General features: G+C 36.5%; 1 protein-coding gene across 3 annotated transcripts in view; it reads left to right on the forward strand.

The window, feature by feature from the left end:
• The first annotated feature begins 528 nt into the window (after positions 1 to 528).
• The window catches only part of THADA (THADA, armadillo repeat containing), a 164,240-nt gene continuing 145,673 nt past the window's right edge, over positions 529 to 19,095 (forward strand). For all 3 annotated transcript variants that reach the window (XM_026845656.1, XM_026845657.1, XM_026845658.1), the window contains exons 1-19: positions 529 to 981; positions 3,032 to 3,126; positions 3,538 to 3,668; positions 4,405 to 4,553; positions 4,710 to 4,742; positions 5,532 to 5,580; positions 6,524 to 6,714; positions 7,382 to 7,476; positions 7,774 to 7,994; positions 8,966 to 9,657; positions 10,325 to 10,476; positions 10,619 to 10,774; positions 11,920 to 12,042; positions 12,969 to 13,092; positions 14,514 to 14,662; positions 15,523 to 15,733; positions 17,120 to 17,255; positions 17,620 to 17,756; positions 18,171 to 18,329. In XM_026845656.1, coding sequence (XP_026701457.1) covers positions 906 to 981; positions 3,032 to 3,126; positions 3,538 to 3,668; positions 4,405 to 4,553; positions 4,710 to 4,742; positions 5,532 to 5,580; positions 6,524 to 6,714; positions 7,382 to 7,476; positions 7,774 to 7,994; positions 8,966 to 9,657; positions 10,325 to 10,476; positions 10,619 to 10,774; positions 11,920 to 12,042; positions 12,969 to 13,092; positions 14,514 to 14,662; positions 15,523 to 15,733; positions 17,120 to 17,255; positions 17,620 to 17,756; positions 18,171 to 18,329 — 3,079 coding nt within the window. In that variant the 5' untranslated portion in view covers positions 529 to 905. The remainder of the gene's footprint in view (positions 982 to 3,031; positions 3,127 to 3,537; positions 3,669 to 4,404; positions 4,554 to 4,709; positions 4,743 to 5,531; positions 5,581 to 6,523; positions 6,715 to 7,381; positions 7,477 to 7,773; positions 7,995 to 8,965; positions 9,658 to 10,324; positions 10,477 to 10,618; positions 10,775 to 11,919; positions 12,043 to 12,968; positions 13,093 to 14,513; positions 14,663 to 15,522; positions 15,734 to 17,119; positions 17,256 to 17,619; positions 17,757 to 18,170; positions 18,330 to 19,095) is intronic.

Raw genomic sequence — 19,095 nt, forward strand, 5'->3', positions numbered from 1 at the left:
CGCCCTCCGCGGGGACTAGATGATAGATGAAGGGATCCTAGCGGGCTGTGGAAATGTGTGTGGGGAGGGTCCAAAGAAGACGGAGCCAGGCGTTTTTTTATGGTGCCCAGCGCCGGGACAGGGGGGCCGTGGCCACAGACAGAGGGACCCTCCTGAACATCGGGAAGCACCAGATGCGGTGTGAGGGTGCCCGAGCAGAGAGGCTGTGGAGGCTCCATCCTTGGAAACATTCGAAAGCCACCTGGACGCGTGGCCCTGTGCAGTGGGCTTCGGGTGGCCCTGCCTGAACAGGGGCTTGGACCAAGGTGACCTACGGGAGGTCCCTTCCCACCTCGGCTGTTCAGTGATAACAGAACGAGCTCAGAAGTCAGTGAAACCGCAGTGCATGCTGAATTGCCATTGCCTTCAAGAAGAAAACTTGGTATTTATTCCCTTACAGGAAATGCAGAACTGGTTGATACATTTTAAAGAAACAAAGCTGCTTTGCTGCATAGTTCCAACTTGAGATCAGTAAAAGTTGAATGAGTTTTGAACAGTGAAACAGAGCAACAGAAGTTTTGTAATGTTATTTTCATGCTCTTGCATGTTTTCAAACTGTGATCCATGGATGCACCACAGACTACATAACAAGTGAGACAGTTTGTCCTTCACCCAGAGAATCATTTTTTCTGTGACTTCCATTTTGTGCCATGAAGTCTGGGTGAATTTTGGACAAAATGCTTGAAATAGACGAAGTTGATAAAATTAAAGAGAGCTATTATCTTGAAAAAAATTTGCGTAGGTAATGCAATAAATATTTCAGGGCAGCAGAGAGACCATTATCATAGGAAGTGTTTTTAATTATGCTTTTAAAACAATGTGACCTGTTGTTTTTTCCTTGAGCAGGTATCTCTTCATCAGTCAAAATGGTTTTAAAGAAGAAGAAAGAAATTCAGGTAGATGCATTCTTTCTTGATCAGCAGCAGCTTGAAAAACTTCAGAGTAAGTGGGGTGTTTTTTCTGAACTAATGTGTAATTTCTTTTTCTGTTAGTAGGATGTATTTGAGTAGCTACTGAAATTGATCTGTTTTGGGGTTTTTCGTTGTTTTATTTCTGGTGGTTTTGTTTTGTGGGGTTTAGGTACGTTTGCTCTTCTGTGATTTGCTTTTATTTTGTAATGACAATGACTTCTTACCTTGGCAGAGTTAAAAGAATTCTTTAGAGCAGTGTGTCTTTGGTTTCAAAACTCTTTGTTATGTCATTGGTGTGAAGGTGGTAGAAAGTCCTACTTGTGATCCCACTTGCAGGCCTGTAATTCAGTGATACCCAAAGTACAAGCCTTAATATGTGAGATAACACTGAATTTCAAAGAATCACAGAATGGTTGAGGTTTGGAAGGGATCTCTGGAGGTCACCTTGAGTGTATTTTCCCAGTCTTTGTATTTTTTGTAGATAACTTGATTGAAAGATACTGTAGGCCAAAACGTCTTGCTAACTTTTTTTTTTTTTTTTGTCTTGCTTTTTCATCTTGCCAAGTATTCTTTTACTGAGAATAAGTTAGGTCAGTGTCAATGTAGCTTCTGGTATGTGCAGACACAGCTGAAAGTTGGTGCTTTCATGAAGAAGAAAGGGATTTGAAGATAAGACAGTAATAAATTAGGCAGTCAGGGCCTATTCTTGAAGATAACAGGAACAAGGATGGGACAAATTAAAACAAACCAGCTCAAGGTACAGCACAGCTGCACTACACCTCCTAAACAGACCTTTGTGAACATGTGTGAGCACTGAGGTCAACCAGCAGACACGGTGAGGAAGACTATCAATGACCCCCAGGGACCCCTCGAGACCACCACCCAGCAAGAAAGCACACGTGTAATTAGGATGTAGATACTGTAACTAGTTCCAGGAAATCTAATGCATATGACAATCATTTCTCAGAAAAGTTATGAATGTATATAATCTCACTGTATATTAGCTGCTGCTTATAGATCTGGGGCGCATTCACCTTTGCGAAGCTATTTGCATGTGCACCCAGTGCTGTAATAATGAATGCCTGCTTTCTGACACTCCAAAACGAGTCTTAGAGGGTTTGTCTGTTGGCTTTTACGGTAACAATACTGTTCAAATGCTCTTCTATTTAGTGGATTTTTCTTGTTTGTTTGTTTGATGAAACAAACTTCCAGTGATCTTCGTTTAAAAAAAAAAAAAAACAAAAAACAAACAAACAAACCAAATCCCACTAATAAAAGATTTGTATGCTAAAGTTACTGTGAGTTGCTCCTTGCCTTCTAGTTAGCACTGGTGAGGCCACACCCGGAGTGCTGCATCCAGTTCTGGGCTCCCCAATACAAGTGAGATATGGACATATTAGAGTCCAGCGAAGGGACACTAAGATGATGAAAGGCCTGGAGCATCCCTTCTGTGAGGAAAGGCTGAGGGAGCTGGGACACTTCAGCCTGGTTAAGAGAAGGCTCAGGAGGATCTTATCAATGTCTAAAAAATATCTGAAGGAAGGGTGTAAGGAAGACACAGCCAGGCTTTTCCCCTTGTTGAACAGTGATGGACAGGAGGCATAGGCACAAACCAAAACACGAGAGTTTCTCTCTGAACATGAAGTAACATTTTTAATGTGAGGGTGACTGAGCACTGGCACAGGTTTTCCAGGGAGATTGGGGAGTCTCCATTCTTGGAGGTGTTCAGAAACCGTTTGGCCATGGGGCTGGGCAGCCTGCTCTAGGGAACCCTGCTTGAGCAGTGGGGTTCAACCAGATGATCTCCAGAGGTCCCTTCCCACTTCAACCATGCTGTGATTTTGTGAAACTCGTCTTTATACTGAAGATGAAGCCTACTATTATGTTATTGAAACTTGTAGTTTTTTCATTTGTTAGAAAAAAAATTGGTGTTAAGGTGTTGTAAGGTGACTTAAAGGATTGTGGCACCAGTAGGTTGACTGGAACAGGAAAAAGACTTAAGAAGTGTTTTCTTATTATAAAATATGTGTGTATACTGCTTATTCTAATTCTTGTCTAAAAAGAGACTTTTCCAAATGTAGGGTTTTCAATGGCTGAAGAGCAAAACCTGGCATCTCTGCTTTTGCACTGTGCACAGCTGAGCAACGGCATCCAGCAGATCCAGTGTATTAAACAAGTAAGACTTCACTGTTGTTAGTGTAGTTTTTGGTAACTGACAGTGTGTCCTGTGCACTGCTAATGGGAAATACAATTTTAAAGTAAACTTTACAATGTTTTAAACATTCCTGGAGACAAATAAAAAGCAGTTCTAACTGCATGCACACCATAGATACAAATGTAGTTCTGTTACTTAAATTATCAGGGGCTACAGTTACTGAAAATGACAGAAGGCAAGTGATACCAAGCTTCCTATTTTGTATGTATGTATTTCTGGTATTAGAGGTGTTTTTGGAACATTATTCAACACATGAAACTCAACAGGATAGTAAAGAGAGGCAAGTTTTGCACCATATACTTAGATGATGCCTCTGTTAATGATGAGAGTATATCCAGAGTTTTTGTGGATTATGTGTTCTGTTGATTATAGATTATGCCATTGGTGAAGAAGATGGATCAAAACTCTGCATGTGATCCCATGGTTAAAGCTTGTTTGGATATTTTGGGAGAGACATATTTTTCACTGGGTATGAAGAATCCCTTGAAAAAAGTATTAGCAAGGTAAAAAATTGAATAGTAAGCCTTAATATTTTTTTGAGATGCTCTCCTTACCTAGAAGTCATAATTTGCCGTGCACTTAAGATTGCTGTAACTTATTGAAAATTTGTGGTACTAATGTGAATATGTACTGTATTTCTTTCTTTGTTAGTAAAAATCTTAATTATAAATAATACAATGTATCATTGGATAAATAACTTCACAGTATTATTTTGATCTGTGTCATTGCTGGCAAGACAACATAGTATGTAATTAGCACTTTGAATTTTAAAACCGTTATTAGAGTAGAAATTTAAAATAAAAAATTTCAACTTTAACAATGTCAAGCAAAGGCTGTTCACAGGAATCATAACTAAACTGTGGTTTCTTTTGCCTGTTTTTATTGTGATTAAATTTTTCTGTTGCAAAATTACTGTTGTGTTTCTTTAGTGAATTTATTACAGCCTTAACATTTTTAGGATTCAGTGCATAGCTGTCTTCATTTCTATGTCCAGAAACATTTGTTGTCCCACTGAGAGATGCAGAGCCTCCATCCCGTATTTGGTTGCATGCCAGAGCTTTACACCCCTTTGACAGGTTTTCTATCTGCAAAATTGTAACATGCATGTTTATTTTAAAACAGAGTATGGTTTGATGAAGGAAGCAACATCTCTCTGTTATTGGAGTTTTAGCTTTATTTGAGCAGATATTTAACATCTCGGTGTGAGCTAACTGATTGTGCTGTTTCTTACTGTTGTAGTTCATTAAACGGTCTTCCTGAACAGTTCATGACATTAGCTGTGCAAAGCTTTGTATGTTGCCTCAGGGAAGAACTGAAAACCACAGACGTGTATTTGTACAGGAAAGTACTGGACAACCTTGCATCCTGTGTGGAGGACTTCAGCTTAGGTACAATAACATTGAATATATTGTTTTCTGTTTTACCTTGCTTGACATTAGTTTGCATCTTGGTGTGGCACCTAATAGTAATATTTACACTTACCTTTGTAAAATAGATACTATTGGCTAGTGTTCAGTAGTTAACATGTATTTTCTTTCCTCTAGGCAGAGCAAGTATTAAGAACCTGTTTGAAGAAGGTAACGTTATATTTATAGTAAAATAAGTTTCACTGCAGGTTATTGGGGGAGGGTTGTGTGTGAAAATGTAACATGAGGTAGTCATAAAGATCTATCAGATCTGATTTCCTCCTGGTTAATTTTTAATAACTAGTACCCTCATGTGGTACTTTTTTGTCAAAGATGTTCCCTTGATTTGTACCTTTAATTTCCAGGGGTCAGTCTTGCTTTATTGAGCAGCCCTAGATATAAATCTGAAAAGGTATCAGTGAGTGATTCTTAAAGGGCTGGGGGAGTTGATGGCTATGTGAGGTGTTCTGTCCCGTGACTCATTAAGTTGGATGTGGTAACACCAGCTGTTAACAGCCAATCTTGACTATAGCAAGCCCAGGCCTGCTGTAGTCGGCAATTTTGTTTGGCAATAATTTGGCAGAAGTCTGATATGCTGGTAACATGGGATAACTTGACAGCTTCCTGTGGACCTTTTATTGCTGCTCAGTCTTTAGCTCTTGGTAATTTCAGCTTTTCATTGAGGAACCAGAACTCTGAGTACCTCACGGGATTAGGCCAAACGGGTTGGAAACTCTTGTACCAGGTTGTCGCAAACTAGCTTGAGATTTTGCTTAAGCATTGCTTCTTTGGGTCTTCACTGAAATGTCAGTTTAGTTTATTCATGGAGTGGAAGAAAAACCACTATGTGGGTAACTGTTCATTGTGTCTAGGAATGATGTGTATGTGCGGTGGTTTTGCTGGAATTTTTCTGTTCTATTTTTCTTTTAAATAAATTTATGCCATAATTATTTTCACTAGTTCTTCAGTTTCTGCAGAAGTCACTACTTGACATACAGGAAGAAAACAGGCAAGTGAATTCAATATAAGCTGTGTTTATTTCACTCTTGCAAGATAACCTGGTATGGTTTGGAGTATCACTTTGATAGCCATACATTGATGAAAGATGGGAATACCATTTTACAATGATAGATATTTTACATTAAAAAAAAGCTGATGATGAGTTTCTTTTGTGGTGATATGATGATATAAAATGAGAGGAAAGGAAGAAAATTAAAGGCCATAACATTTAAGGCACTGTGTTAGAGCTACTACTTTTAAGGGAGGCCTTTGAGTTGTGGTTTTGCTATCTGAATTGTGACTGAACACTGTAATTATTAGATACACTTATTAAAATTCAGGTAGAATAATACTCTTCCACTTTCCCTGAGTGTTTAATTCAGTATTGATATTCTGTTTAGTCTGTCACAGCAGTCATAATTTAATATCTTGACATTTTCCAGTATTGCATAAAGTGAAGCCTCTTCCCTGTGGTCTCTCATCATGTACTCAGAGGAGAAGGGTGCTTAGTGGAGTGTTTTGTATGTTAGAAGTTTATATGTTGTCTGTGTTAGAAGAAAGTCGAATCCTGGATATATGCTTTGCATGTGGAGGAACTGCTTGAAAAATGAGAAAGGAGTAGCACTGTGTTCTGCTGGTCTTTTTGGAAAGTTACTGGAAAAGTTCAGGTCTGCTCAGACAGAATTAAATAAGTGAAGGCTTGTCACAGGAACCTGCAGAAACTGTAGTAGAATTTGTCATTATGTTTGTTAACTTCATTTATAAACACTGCCCTTGAGTCTGCTTCTTGTTTTCCTATAGGTATGTTTCTGGTCAACTCAGATAATAAATTAGTTTTTACCATTCATTCTATCTGAAGATGGCAGCATGTAGTTTTCTGGGGATGGTGAAGAATGGCTTTCATTTTCTTTATATGTGTATGTCTGTCTTTATTTTTTTTCTTTTTCCCCCAGAAAGAATCATGGAAATCGTATTGTTCAGACTCAATTGATGCACGATTTACTGATAGCCATTAAAGTTTCAATGATGTTTGTACAGAAATTACAAGAAAATTTCCAGGGAAGTCTTTGGAAACACCATGAGTCTTCTGTTTGGCAAAGTATGTGTAGTTTACTGAAAAGCTCCACAAGCTTCCTAATGGATGGTAAGTTTAGTAACATTGAAAACCAAATATTTTTATTAAGTTAGTCTTGTTGTCTTTATAGTAAACACAATCTATATGTATAAAATCTTTCTTTACCTTGAATGGAAATTCAGCTGCTGAGATTAATGGGAGTGGGAGCAGTAGTAAGTCTTTTGGTGAGCTATGATTTGTAGATCGTAATTTTGGACTATATAGTCTAACTTGTCCTACTTCAAAAAGCAAGGTAAATGTTATTACTAATAATTTAGAAACTAACAGAAATACTTGAGACTCACCAAAGTGTCTGTCCCTACCAAAAATGTATATGTCTGTATAAATTATGCTTTCAGAACTATTTATTAGTGTGCTATAACTAACTGGGTTTATTTCTTGTAGGGGTGTTTTTATACAGTAGTTTTTAATATAAATCAGTAGGCTCAGCCACAGTTGTCCTTGTCTTACTGAGCAGTTCTATATTTTTCTATCTATTAAAAAGTATTAATAGCTTCCTATTATACTAGAGTGTAAATTAGTTAATAATTGCTGTCCAGTGGACACTGCAGATCTGGGATTATACAACTACAAGTAGTCTACGAAAATTTAACACCATCTTTATAACTTTGATACATAGTTCTAGCACAGAATGTTTACTTCTCTCTAATGTAAAATATCTTTCTCTGCTATCTAGCAACTCTCCTGCAAACTGTTCAGACTACCTCAGGACTGGCTGTTATTCTGTTTACTAAAGCTATGTATGAGCCAGTTGAAGAATTACCTTCCTTGGTAAGTGTATGTCTTTGCTAAAGACTGTAGAATGTCACAGTGTCATTAATCAGTGCACCGGCATTGTTTGGAGGCTTTGCTGATAGGGATGGCAGGACTTGCCAGCCTCTGTATCAGTCTTTTGCTGGAGTGTAAATCCTTTATTCTTGCCGTATGAAATAATAAGGCTAGGGTTTTGAATTTGAGAAAAACCACGTACAAGAAATCTCTTCAGATCTTTTAAGATTCTCAGTTACGTACAAAATAGCTGTTCTCTTGTACTGAGATACTGTAATGGGTGTTACTTTGCTATTACAGATCAGTGACTTGCTTCTTGGGTCAATGAAACACGCAGGCGTGCCGGTGTGGTTTGTGAATAACTGTGGGACTTTGTGTACAGAAGAACTCTCCGACGCAGTCCTTCTCTTTCTTTCCCATGGAGCACTGGCAATGCTGGAATGGAAGAATGGCAGCATGGGTGAAAATGGAGAGAAACTATTATTAGATATCGCATCAGTCTTGTTGTCTTTGAGTTCAGAGTAAGCCTGTGTTTAGATTTGTATTCTGTCATGTTTAGGAGGAGCAAGTAGATCTTTTTACTTGTGTTTTCATACCCCTCATACAGTCCCAGTGGAATATCTCTGTTTTCAGTGTGATGATAATAGTTTCTGCCACAGGTCGTGTCATTTTTTTAATATATTCAAGGATAACCCTGTAAGTTTAAAAAATAAAACGTCTTGATATTGCATAGATAGTTACAATTTTCTCTTGCATACTAAAATGAAGTCTTGTTTTTCCACAGAAGTGGGATTAGTTTACCAACTGCCTGATGGTCAGGTGTGGCAGAATCAATAGTTAGGTAGACAGATGAACTTTAGTTTCAGGACATCATCTTCTATGCTTTTAAAAGTACTGAAGAAGACAAAGTGTGCCAGTGAGTGAAGTACTTAAAGTAAGATGAGTTTTAATTTTTTTTCTGGTTGCAAGCATTGACTGCTTGCATGTAGTGGACTACCAGCATATCAGATAGGAGATTAAAACACGTATTCAGTTCAGCCTTTGTTTCTGCCTTGGAGGTCACTTTTGTGATTTTGTTTTTGCACATGTGGGACTCAGTTTTTATGGTTTTATATAGCAATGAAAATTTTTCCTTATATTTTCAAGAAGCATGCTGTAACATAATGTTGCTCAAATATTGGCATGTGGATAATTTTTTTTTTTTTTTTCAATAGCAAGTGTAGTGGCTTGTCAGGTTTCTTTCTCCCATATTTAGGGGTTTTAGCTGTGACCACTTAACAGCATGTCTGGTAACTAAGCATACACTTTGCAACATCCAATTCATCACCTCCTTTTTGTGTTCCTTCAGTGAATTGTTAGTGTCTCCTTACCTGTTTTAGTGTGAGCTAAACTAATGTGAATAACAATTATTTTGAAATTAAAAAAGATTACATATTTTGAAAAAATTGACAAATGCAAATAATGAAATTTTTTTGTTTGTTCTTTTTAAAAGGTTAAAAGAATCCAGTATGACAACATCTTTGTCTAGAATCCTTGCTATTTGGACTAATTCAGCACTGGCTGCCCTCGTTTCAGGCTCCCCAAATCTAAAAATCAAACTTAACGGGAACTCGAACGTAATTGGGAAGCTGCTGGAATACATTTATACACACTGGGAACACCCTCTGGATGCTGTTAGACACCAAACCAAACTGATATTCAAGAATCTTCTTCAGATACACCGAACCACCATTACTGGATTCAGTGAAAAATCAGACCCATTCTTTGCCCGACTGATAAAGCATTTACTGAGTTTGGAATGGCATGTAAAAGGAAAATATGCTTCTCTTGGCTGTCTTGTGGAGTGTGTGGGCACTGAAAATATACTGCAGTTGGACAGAACAATTCCTGTACAAATTCTGGACGTGATGAATGACCAGTCTCTTGCACCCTATGCTAGTGATCTTTTGGAAACCATGTTTACAAATCACAAAACTCATTTAACTTTGAGTTTTAAAGAAAGCACCTGGATTGACCAGTGGCATGACATCTGGGTTTCTCCTCTTCTAGTAATACTGTGTGAAGGGAACCATGACCAAACTACTTACATAATAGATTACTATTTACCAAAATTGCTTAAATGTAACCCTGACAGTCTGAGCTACATGATTAGAATTCTTCAGGCCTCTGCAGATGCTAATCAAGGTAAGACAGTAAATACTGTATTTGTCATTGTGATTGTTTTTTTTTTTTAAAAAAGTCTCGGAAATGTGATTTCCAATCTGTTATTATTAGAATTAATTTGGGGGGAAAATGCCAGATGGTTATTATTGCTGTTAGTATTTCAAGGTGGAATTCGTAATAATCATAAGTGTGTCTTCATGGTATGAGAAAAATAATTAGTATTCTAACTGTAATTAGTATTCTAACTGTGGGTGCCTTACTGTTCTCTTTACATGCCAAGCTTTGTTACATATCAGTATTTTTTCCTACTATTTTTCTGTTCTGATGTTATTTCGTACACAGGTTTGTCCAGTAACAGGGCTTTACAGATTGTTTTTCATTGCAAATATGTGGATACGAGATTTATGATTCTCGTGTAGTGTTTTACCTAATTTAGTGTAATTCCAAAATAAAGGCTTGTGAGACCTCCCAAGGTCCTCTTTTCATATGACATGTTCAAGATGAAGCTTTTTGGGATCAAGGCAATTTAGAACTAGTTTAATCTAAGGCAGACACTAGGAGTTTATGGGGTAAAAAATGGAAGTGGGGTAGGGCTCGTGTTGGAAGGATCAGGAGTTTCTGACAAGAATTGCATTGAGTACATTGTGTTAATCAAACTATAGTTATTATGTGTTTTCATTTTCTTTAGGCTCTTGCAGTACTAGAGGAGCTCTTGGAGCATTAATGGCATGCCTAAGAACAGCCAGGGCTCATGGACACCTGGAACTTTCAAATATCATGAGCAGTGGTCTTGTATCCACTGAATGTATAAAACAGGGTCTAGTTCATCAGCACAATCAGGTAAAGGGACAATGGTTTTTTGTGTCTTTAAGTTAGAATAATTGCTTCAATCCTAAACACTGTGTCAGCATTGTTTTTTAAAAAAAGGTATCATCACAGGTGCCTGTAACTCTTTTGTGGTTAACATCTAAATATCTTTCAGGTTTGCATTGATGCTTTAGGTTTACTTTGTGAAACCCATCGTAGCACGGAAATTGTGTCTGTGGAAGAAATGCAGCTAATTCACTTTTTTATGATGTACAACTTGAACAGCCAGTCTCCTTCAGTAAGGCAACAGATAGGTTCTTTACTGAGAAAGGTAATTTCAAACTATAAGCAATGTTTAATGTGCATTATGTTAGTTATATAGCATTTAAAAAAATCGTACTGCATATGTTATGAAGTCGCTCATTTGAAAAAGTAGAAGATCTAAGAATGGGAATGCGTTATATGTGTTACCCAACTGCATGGTGATAAGTCTTTGCAGGCAAGGATGGCTCAAACAAAAAAATTGATAAGCACAGTAACTTGATCACGAATGGTAGTGTTACTTAACATGTCAGTGTATGCATACTTTACCAATAGCAAAGCAGTGTGTGGTGAACAGTGAACCTTGTGTTGCTGTGGACTAAGGGTGTGCTTACATTAGACTTAACAGATCTCAGGCAAATTCCCAGTCACTTGATCAGCCTCAGCAACCTGACTTGGAAGACAGAGTAGGGGAATATTAGGAACAGCGTGACATCTGGTGTGCTGTTACAGTCTGCAGGGACTGAGTGTTTCAGCATTGTGGAAGGTCACATGTAGATCGTGGTAGAAAGATATGGATAAAATGAGGAAGCTATGTATGTATATATAAAGAATGTTTTGGAAAATGTTAATGGCAAAAGAAAGCATTGTGGAAGGAGAAAATATTTAATTAGAGACAGAGGAAAAATGAGGGAATAGGTTTGGTGGAAACAAAAGAGAAGTCCGTCTCTTTCCATTCCCAGCTGGTACAGGCTGAGGAATGTGAGATGGAAAAATTGTGTTAGAGTGTAATAAGAAAGGAAATAATACTAGTGGGTAATAAAAGAGCTGGGGGAAGCACTCCTGGACTGAGTCAAACTCTGTAAGGGACTCTAAAAGTATAAAAACTATATGCGTTAATTGAGCTTTTTTTTTTAGAGAGGAACATATGTTCCACAGAAAATGGAGAGGTGGGAGGAGGAGACTAGGCATGAATTTAAGGAGGAAGATAGAAGAAGGTGTTGGAGGTGCAGAGGGAGGCGAAAAAGCTTGGTCATGAGAGACGGGGAGCAAAAATTTGGTTTTGGAGTGGAGAGGGATCTGTTCTGTGTTAACCTGTATGCAGACTTTTTAAACATTACAAGCATGAACTACAAAATAATCTGAAACTACCTTTTTCCCTTATTTAACTGTTAATGATTCTTGCCTTACTTATGTTTGCTTTTGTTTTAAAAGTTATTTTGTAGGATACAAGAAAGTTCCCAGGTGCTTTATAAATTGGAGCAAAATAAAACCAAGCAGGAGTTACTTGAAAACTCAGCTGAAAGGCATCCTTTGGGGATTTTGCAACAATATAAAGTAAGTTAGACTGCTAGAGTTACAGATATAAGGGGTGGGATAGCATTTCTGAAATATAGTTCATTGTTCTTGTGAACGCTTCTTGTTAAGTTAGGCTGTGTCTGTGTTACAAAATAGCGCAGTGCAGAAAGAAGAAACCTGTAAAGCAAAACAGTGCTGAGAACCTAGTCTTCTCTGTATGTGCTTATGCAAGGTAATTTTGACTGAATATTCTGTTGTCTCGTGAACTGGATGCCCATTAGTATTTGGAGGTTATCTTTAAAGGTTAATTTTGTCCAAAAGCAATAAAGATTATTTTCTGAGGGACTGCTCCATGAAGTGACCTGAAACAAGTGAGGAGTGACTGGAGATGTACCCCCAGTCCAAACTAAAATTTCCAGGTAAATGTCCTGTCAGCTTCTAGCAGTTTAATAGCAAGTTTTAAGTGATGTGTGCTACTTGGGCTTGAAATAGAGATCTGTTACGATTCAGCCTCTTCTAGATCTCCAGAAAGGTCAGTGAGAGAATGAATGACAGAGCTTCAGCACAAAGACTTCTGTGTGAAGACTTTGTTTGTATTTATCCTTTATTCCTTTTTGAAGGTTCACGTAATCAGTTTCTTTGTGTTAAGCTGTTTCTTGTCTTGAGTTCTGCTTTTCTTAATTAATTTTCAAGGTTTTGATACAATGGCAATCTTTTTGTGGGAGTGGGGAAGGGAAACTGTTTGATTTTTTTAAAAAAAAGCAAACAGTTGTCCAGACTTCACTGTATTGTAGAAACAAGGAATTTGTCAGTACTATGAAGGTAGGCCTCCCATGCTTCCAAAATTAACTGTAAGGTCATAATTTTTTGGGTAACGTGTAAAGGCAGAATGTCCTGAATTCAGTTACTTAGACTTTGTTTGTAGGGCAGCAAGTAAACTTAAAATTTTTCTTGTGATTTTTCAGGATTTCATGTCATCTGTATGTGACAGACTTTTTGAGGTACTATTTCCTGGTTCATCACATCCAACCAGATTTTCTGCACTAAGTATTTTAGGATCAATAGCAGAAATATTTTCTGTTCCAAAAGGTGAGAAGTCTAATTTGAAGGCTGTAGGAATGGGAGGTATTGAAAAAGATTCTTTTATGCCAGCTAGTCAATTTCTGTCAAAGTAAAAGGGTATTCTTAGTCCTTAATTCTATGGCATTTCCTGTGTCGCTTTCATTTTACCTGAAGGGGGGATAGTAAGTTTTACTGGAAAATGGAATATTGAAGTAAATGCAAATATTTATGGCCTGTTGAATATATTACATAAACTGGGATTTTCTTGCCTAGCCTGTTTTTCAGCAAGGTTTTTCAATTTTTGTTACTCTGAAGAAAACTTTTGGACAGAATTCAATATATTTGATAATTTTGCCCCCTTTTTCTGTTCTAACGTCTTGATAATATGTAATTTAAGACATTAAAACTATAAAAACTCTTGATTGAAAAGGCCTGCATATCATCATAATATTACTGTACTATAAAAGTAACCATTTAATTGGACAGTTTATGATGATGTGCTGCTGTTACTTTAAATGTTCTTCACAATGTTACGACAACTCCAATTCAAGAAGTATTAGTTAGAGCCTTGGAGTGTTGATAGTTTTGCTAAATCTTGTCTCTGGATCATATGGCCAATGTAAAAGTATGTTTTAGTCTTAAATTGTAATTTTTTATTTTTTTTTAAGAAATGAGACATGTAAGGTAAAAGTTGATTTTGAGAGGGAAGAAAAAATGCTATCTTGATAGATCTTTTCTCAAAACCCTGATAAATCATGAATGTATTTTATTATTATGAGTTTGTGCTATGTTATTGCTGGGTTTTTTAATAGAAAGTTGTATTGAAAATAATTCATAATAGCAGCTTTAGGATTTCAGAAGCCTGACTTTACTTCTGTAAAGGAGATTTAGCTGCTGTTGTGTTCTGTGCTGTAATATGGTGCACTTATTTACATCATAAAATTTCTGGCTTTAGATCAGTTGCCAGAAGTCATAACTCCTGTAAATCTAAATAAAAAGCAAAAAATCGTAATGGCTTCCATTTCAGGGGCTTATGGCTATGACAAAAAGAACCGCCAAAAGTAAACCTGAAAACACACTTTTAAACCTCTTCTGAGAGGAATTATTTTCTACTACTGCATACTTGCAGGAAAAGATTTTTTTTTTAAGAAAAGCTAAAATAAAGGTTATTTTCAATGCTGAATTTAATGTGAATAAATGGGATTCTGTTTTTGTCAGTAAGTTACTTCCTGTATTACTGAGAGTCATTTTTTGGATATGGTAGCTTTTTTATTTTTTTCAACAGGAAACATGACATTTAAGAGCTTTTAAGAGAAGTAAGTAATATTAAAATAATGCTTTAGCTAAAATTTTACTGTAATGCTTCTTTTACTATAGCTAAGCAAAATGCAAATACAGTGGTTATTCTGTAAAGAATAACTATGTAAGGCATTGATTTCTTTGAACAGGTCAGGCCCAAGTTTTTCAGTTGGACCAGGAGATTGATTCTACTCGTGTCCAAACTTTGATCCAGTGTTTTGCTAGTACTTTTGAGGAAGTAAAAGTTCTGGCATTTGGGCTTTTGATGAAAATACGTGATGTTGCACTTAATTTACAGGTAGGTAATTAAAAATGGTTTAAAAGGAGTAATTTAGTGCAAGATGAATGTTCTGTATTATACCAGGTACTTGGGTTAGGTGCAAAGCATAATTCCTGAAAATTAGAAGTCAGTCCATGTTGCCTGCAGTACTGCTCATCGCTGGCTTCTTTGATATATTTTTAGACAGTTTCTGCCCTTACGTAAGGAGGATTGTTTTGCTAATGGATGAAGGAGTTGCAGAAGTACGTTGGGTGTGACTATGAACTATCAGAGAAAGAGTTAATGCAAGTTCCTTGCCAAGCTGTGACTTCCCTTTGTAAATCATTGAGGCATTTTGACGGTTACTCTTGCATTTTAAGAAATTCAGCTCTGTTTCTTTTCCTTTTTGACTGGTCTCAGATTTCATTATCTGATTACATTTTTTGACTTTTCCCAACTTCTGCTCTTTGACTCGATACTGATTTTTCTGTTTATTACTTCATAAAATGTTACTTTAAAATTCATAAGTACTGGTGAGCAAATACTGCTTCCTGTTAAAACTATGCTTCTCAGTGATGTCTGTTAGCAGATGAAACACAGTATTCTAAAACACAAATGAACAACCCAAAACCCAAACCATCCTCCTGTGAAGTGTAGTATATTTGAATACTGCTTTATAAATGCCTGTCCCATCCTCAGTGTGTATGTATTGTATCTCTGCTAAATACACACACATGCATGTTTTGAGTGTAAGGTAATCAGTGTACAAAATAAGTGTTTCCTAAGAAATACATACCAAAAACTTACTGAAAAGCAGTTCTTAGATTCCAGGGTGCTAAGTAGCTTAATTAAATCAATATGGAAGCTGTGTAAAATGAACAATATTGGGTTTTTTTCAGGATTCTGAAAATCTAGATCTCCTATTCCAAGCAGCAATGGATCTTAGCACAAGTACCAAGCCATATGATTGTGTCACTGCTTCATATTTATTGAACTTTTTAGTACATCATGAAGGACTACAGTGTATTTGTTTAGGTAAACAGGTTGAGCATAACCCCCAGATGGATGAAGACATATCAGTGAGTACAGTGGAGAAGAATACTTTATCAGGTAAGCTTTTGGGGATATGAACCCCCATGTTTTTTATATTTATTTGGAACGCTACTGCTTTTCCTCAGGGCTTTTGATAGGAGGCATAATGAATTAGAGATGCTTATTTCTAACAGGATTTTAAGTATATTTTGTTTTGCTCTTAAGAAGCCAGGTGCCTTAGTAAGACCTTAATCTAGTCCTGCTCATGTTAAGGCAAAAGAATGTTTGTAGAAGATGGCTTTTGTTACTACTTTAATCGGAAAGAATGTGACACTGAGGCCGTGGTAGCTAGCCTAATGAAGCTGTGCCCATAAAGTGCAGGAAAAGAAACTCTGCTTCCTCCAAGAGCTTGCTCACTCAGAGCAAAGGCAGCTGTAGTTGGTCTGTGTCACGTTCAAGTACTTGATATTTGCAGCGCTTGATATTTGTTCACTTGAAACCATTTATCCAAGTGGTTTGCGGTCCTGAAGATATATTTCTGCAGTAATTAGGCTTTGCTTCCATGTGGAATAGTTTTCTTTGGTTTAGTGCCTCTGGATGAAAGCTGAGAGGCTCTAGATCTGGTGGATTTGGAAAATTTGTTAAACAGACTTCCTTCACCTTTGCAATAAAACTAAAATCTTTAAATTCATTATTTGTAATAAAGCATTGGATATAATTTGTAGTAAACTCACTATTGTATACTTTTTTGTGCCATTATTGGTTTCTCTAGAGATGCCTATTAATACTTCCTTCATGTGCAGTGGAATCATAACTTTTGAGACTTGGTTGTGATTGCTGTAAATTAAGCAAATGCACTTGTAACCTCATGTCTCACTGTTATAGAGTCTGTCCTGTTGTTAGTTATCTGTAGTTATTTGAGTCTGTAATTAATTCTGATTCTGACACTGAGATGCCCATGGTATAAATATTTTAAAAAAAATAGCCACATGTATTCTTGAAAATTGGGTGTGTTCTTTAGTGGCTCATCTAAGATGCAAATATTTAACCGTAACCTTCTGATGGTTAATATTCTGCTGAACTGTTTGTTGTATTAGTCTGGCTCTAAGGGTGAAGTCTGACTTTCAGTATGTGGCAGGTAACTTCTTTTGACTTCATCACGAACTGTGGGATTGTCCCTGAGTGTAGGATATGGGCTGTGCTTTTCACAGCTGCTGTTTGATTCTGGTAGACAGACTAAATTGCCTATAAGAAATACTGCTGGAGTTTACGTAACTGAAAATCAACAATAACTTATTTAAATGACAAAAGAGTGAAAAGTGTAAACAAGGAAATTGCTGTGCATTTTCTATTGAATTGTTGTGTAAACAGGCTTTATTCCTATTTCTTTAAAGCAGATTTGTTTCTTAGAAAATACAGTATATGTATATATAATGCAAATACATATTTTTCTAAAAATTTTAGTTATCAAGCTTTTGCTGGTGAATGTTGAAGAAGAAATATTTCAAGCTAAGAAGTCTCTGCTTCAAGCAGCAGCATCATTCCCAATGTATGGGAGAGTGCATTGTATAACTGGGGTTTTGCAGCAATTACCTTTTAAGTAAGTAAAACATACTGCTAAATAGCAAGTTGTAACTCTTTATTTAAGCACAGTGGAAGAGCTTCTCAGGAGAACATAAAAACATACAGTGTTATTCGTAATGAAATCCAGTACCTGTGGCTTTTAGAACTCTTAACTGGCTGCTGCACTGTTTAGCTAGCTGTTGGATACTTCCTTTGTATATGTTAAATTCAGGACTTTTCAGACTGTACCCTATTTATAGTTTTCATAAATACTGTTGTGGAAGTGTTTGTAATTTCAGTTGTTTTAAATATAAAGTTATTTTTAATTCAAGTTGTGTTGGTTTTTTGTTTGTGATTTTGTTGGGTTTTGGTTGTGTTGTTGTGTTTTTTTTTTTCCTAAGTAACTTGACGTTGGTAACTGAATGGAAGGAAATGGTGGCCAGGCTCATTCTGATGTCATACAGACTTTCTGCTGTAGTATCACCAGTGGTGCAAAGTTCATCACCAGAAGGTCTTATTCCAATGGATAGTGATTCAGGTAAACAAACAAAGCCCCAAAAGAATTCTGTTAAAACTGGAACTCCTGAAGTTCTGTTTGTCTTATAGCAATTCAGAACTAGAGCTAGCACTTGTCCCTTTCAATTTCTCATTTTATGGCATAATCTTAAACCTCTCTTTTAAACTTCCTGTCGAGGTTGTCTTGACTTCTGCACTAAAAAAAACCCTCTGAAACATTTCCAGATTGTGTTGTTGCATCTGTTTCAAAACAGATGACTGTAAAGTCCAGTTTTCTTTCTTCCTTAATACTTGTAAATCACCATAGTTTTATATTTGGTTTTTAGTGCTAATAGCTTTCTTTTGTACTTACATATCAAAAATGAATTACAATTGTATAAAGAACTAAAAATAAAAAACAAAACTGTCTTAAATATTCCTATTTTTCAATGTGTAGAAAGTGCGGGCCGTCTGCAGATGATTCTTCATGAGATACAACCCCAGGACACGAATGATTATTTTATGCAAACAAAAATTTTGAAAGAATACTGTGAAGTAGAGCCTGAAAAGCTGTCTGACCACAGGCCAGTGGAAAATATTTGCACAGAAATGAGAGGTAAATCCAATGCTGTATTAGTAATTAAATCAAGATATTCTTTATACAGCAGGCATTTTATGTGGGTGATCAAAATTGGAAGTTACTTTCTCTGTACAATGTTTCAGTTCTTCAATAAATCTGTCAGAAGCTAGTTATTCATGAGCATGGTTTTAAAGACTAATTCACTGTGTTTCTGGAAGATTGTGGTTAGTCTCTCTTAGAGCACAAGTGAAAATGAGTTGTTTTGATTTTGGCCTAGACTCTATTGCCTTAACTGCACTTGGCTAGGTAATCTTTAACACCTTTTCTGTCAAGCAGCACTTTTAATGTTTCTTGTTGAAAGGTGTTAGTGTGATTTCCCTCTCCAGTGTACACAAGACTAGTGGGAAATACATTCATGCAGTAAAAGTTGTAGCATGAAGTTACATAAGCAGAAACTTCCATTTGAAAGATTGCAGTGGTAAAATGTTAGATGGTATTTGTTTGCTTTAATGAATAGCAGCTATGAAATTGAGCCTTACACTGATAAAGAAATTGTAAACTTTGGAGTATTTAATGTATGCCAAAAACCATTTATAGAATGTCTGTACATTTTAAAATTTAATAGTTTATGCAAGCTTTTAAAGTCTTAAATATTTGCACTTTCTTTCCTCACATTTTTTTACCTATGTTTAAAGTATCTTTGGTTGGGCCCTAAGTTTTGTTTCATGGAAAGTAGTCTAGCTATGTTGAAGTGGCACAGTGGCCACCAGATGGAGATGTTGCCTTACAAATGTGATGCCTT

Source organism: Athene cunicularia (assembly GCF_003259725.1).
Source record: "Athene cunicularia isolate RWA chromosome 3 unlocalized genomic scaffold, athCun1 chr3_part1, whole genome shotgun sequence".
NCBI classification, from domain to species: Eukaryota; Metazoa; Chordata; class Aves; order Strigiformes; family Strigidae; genus Athene; species Athene cunicularia.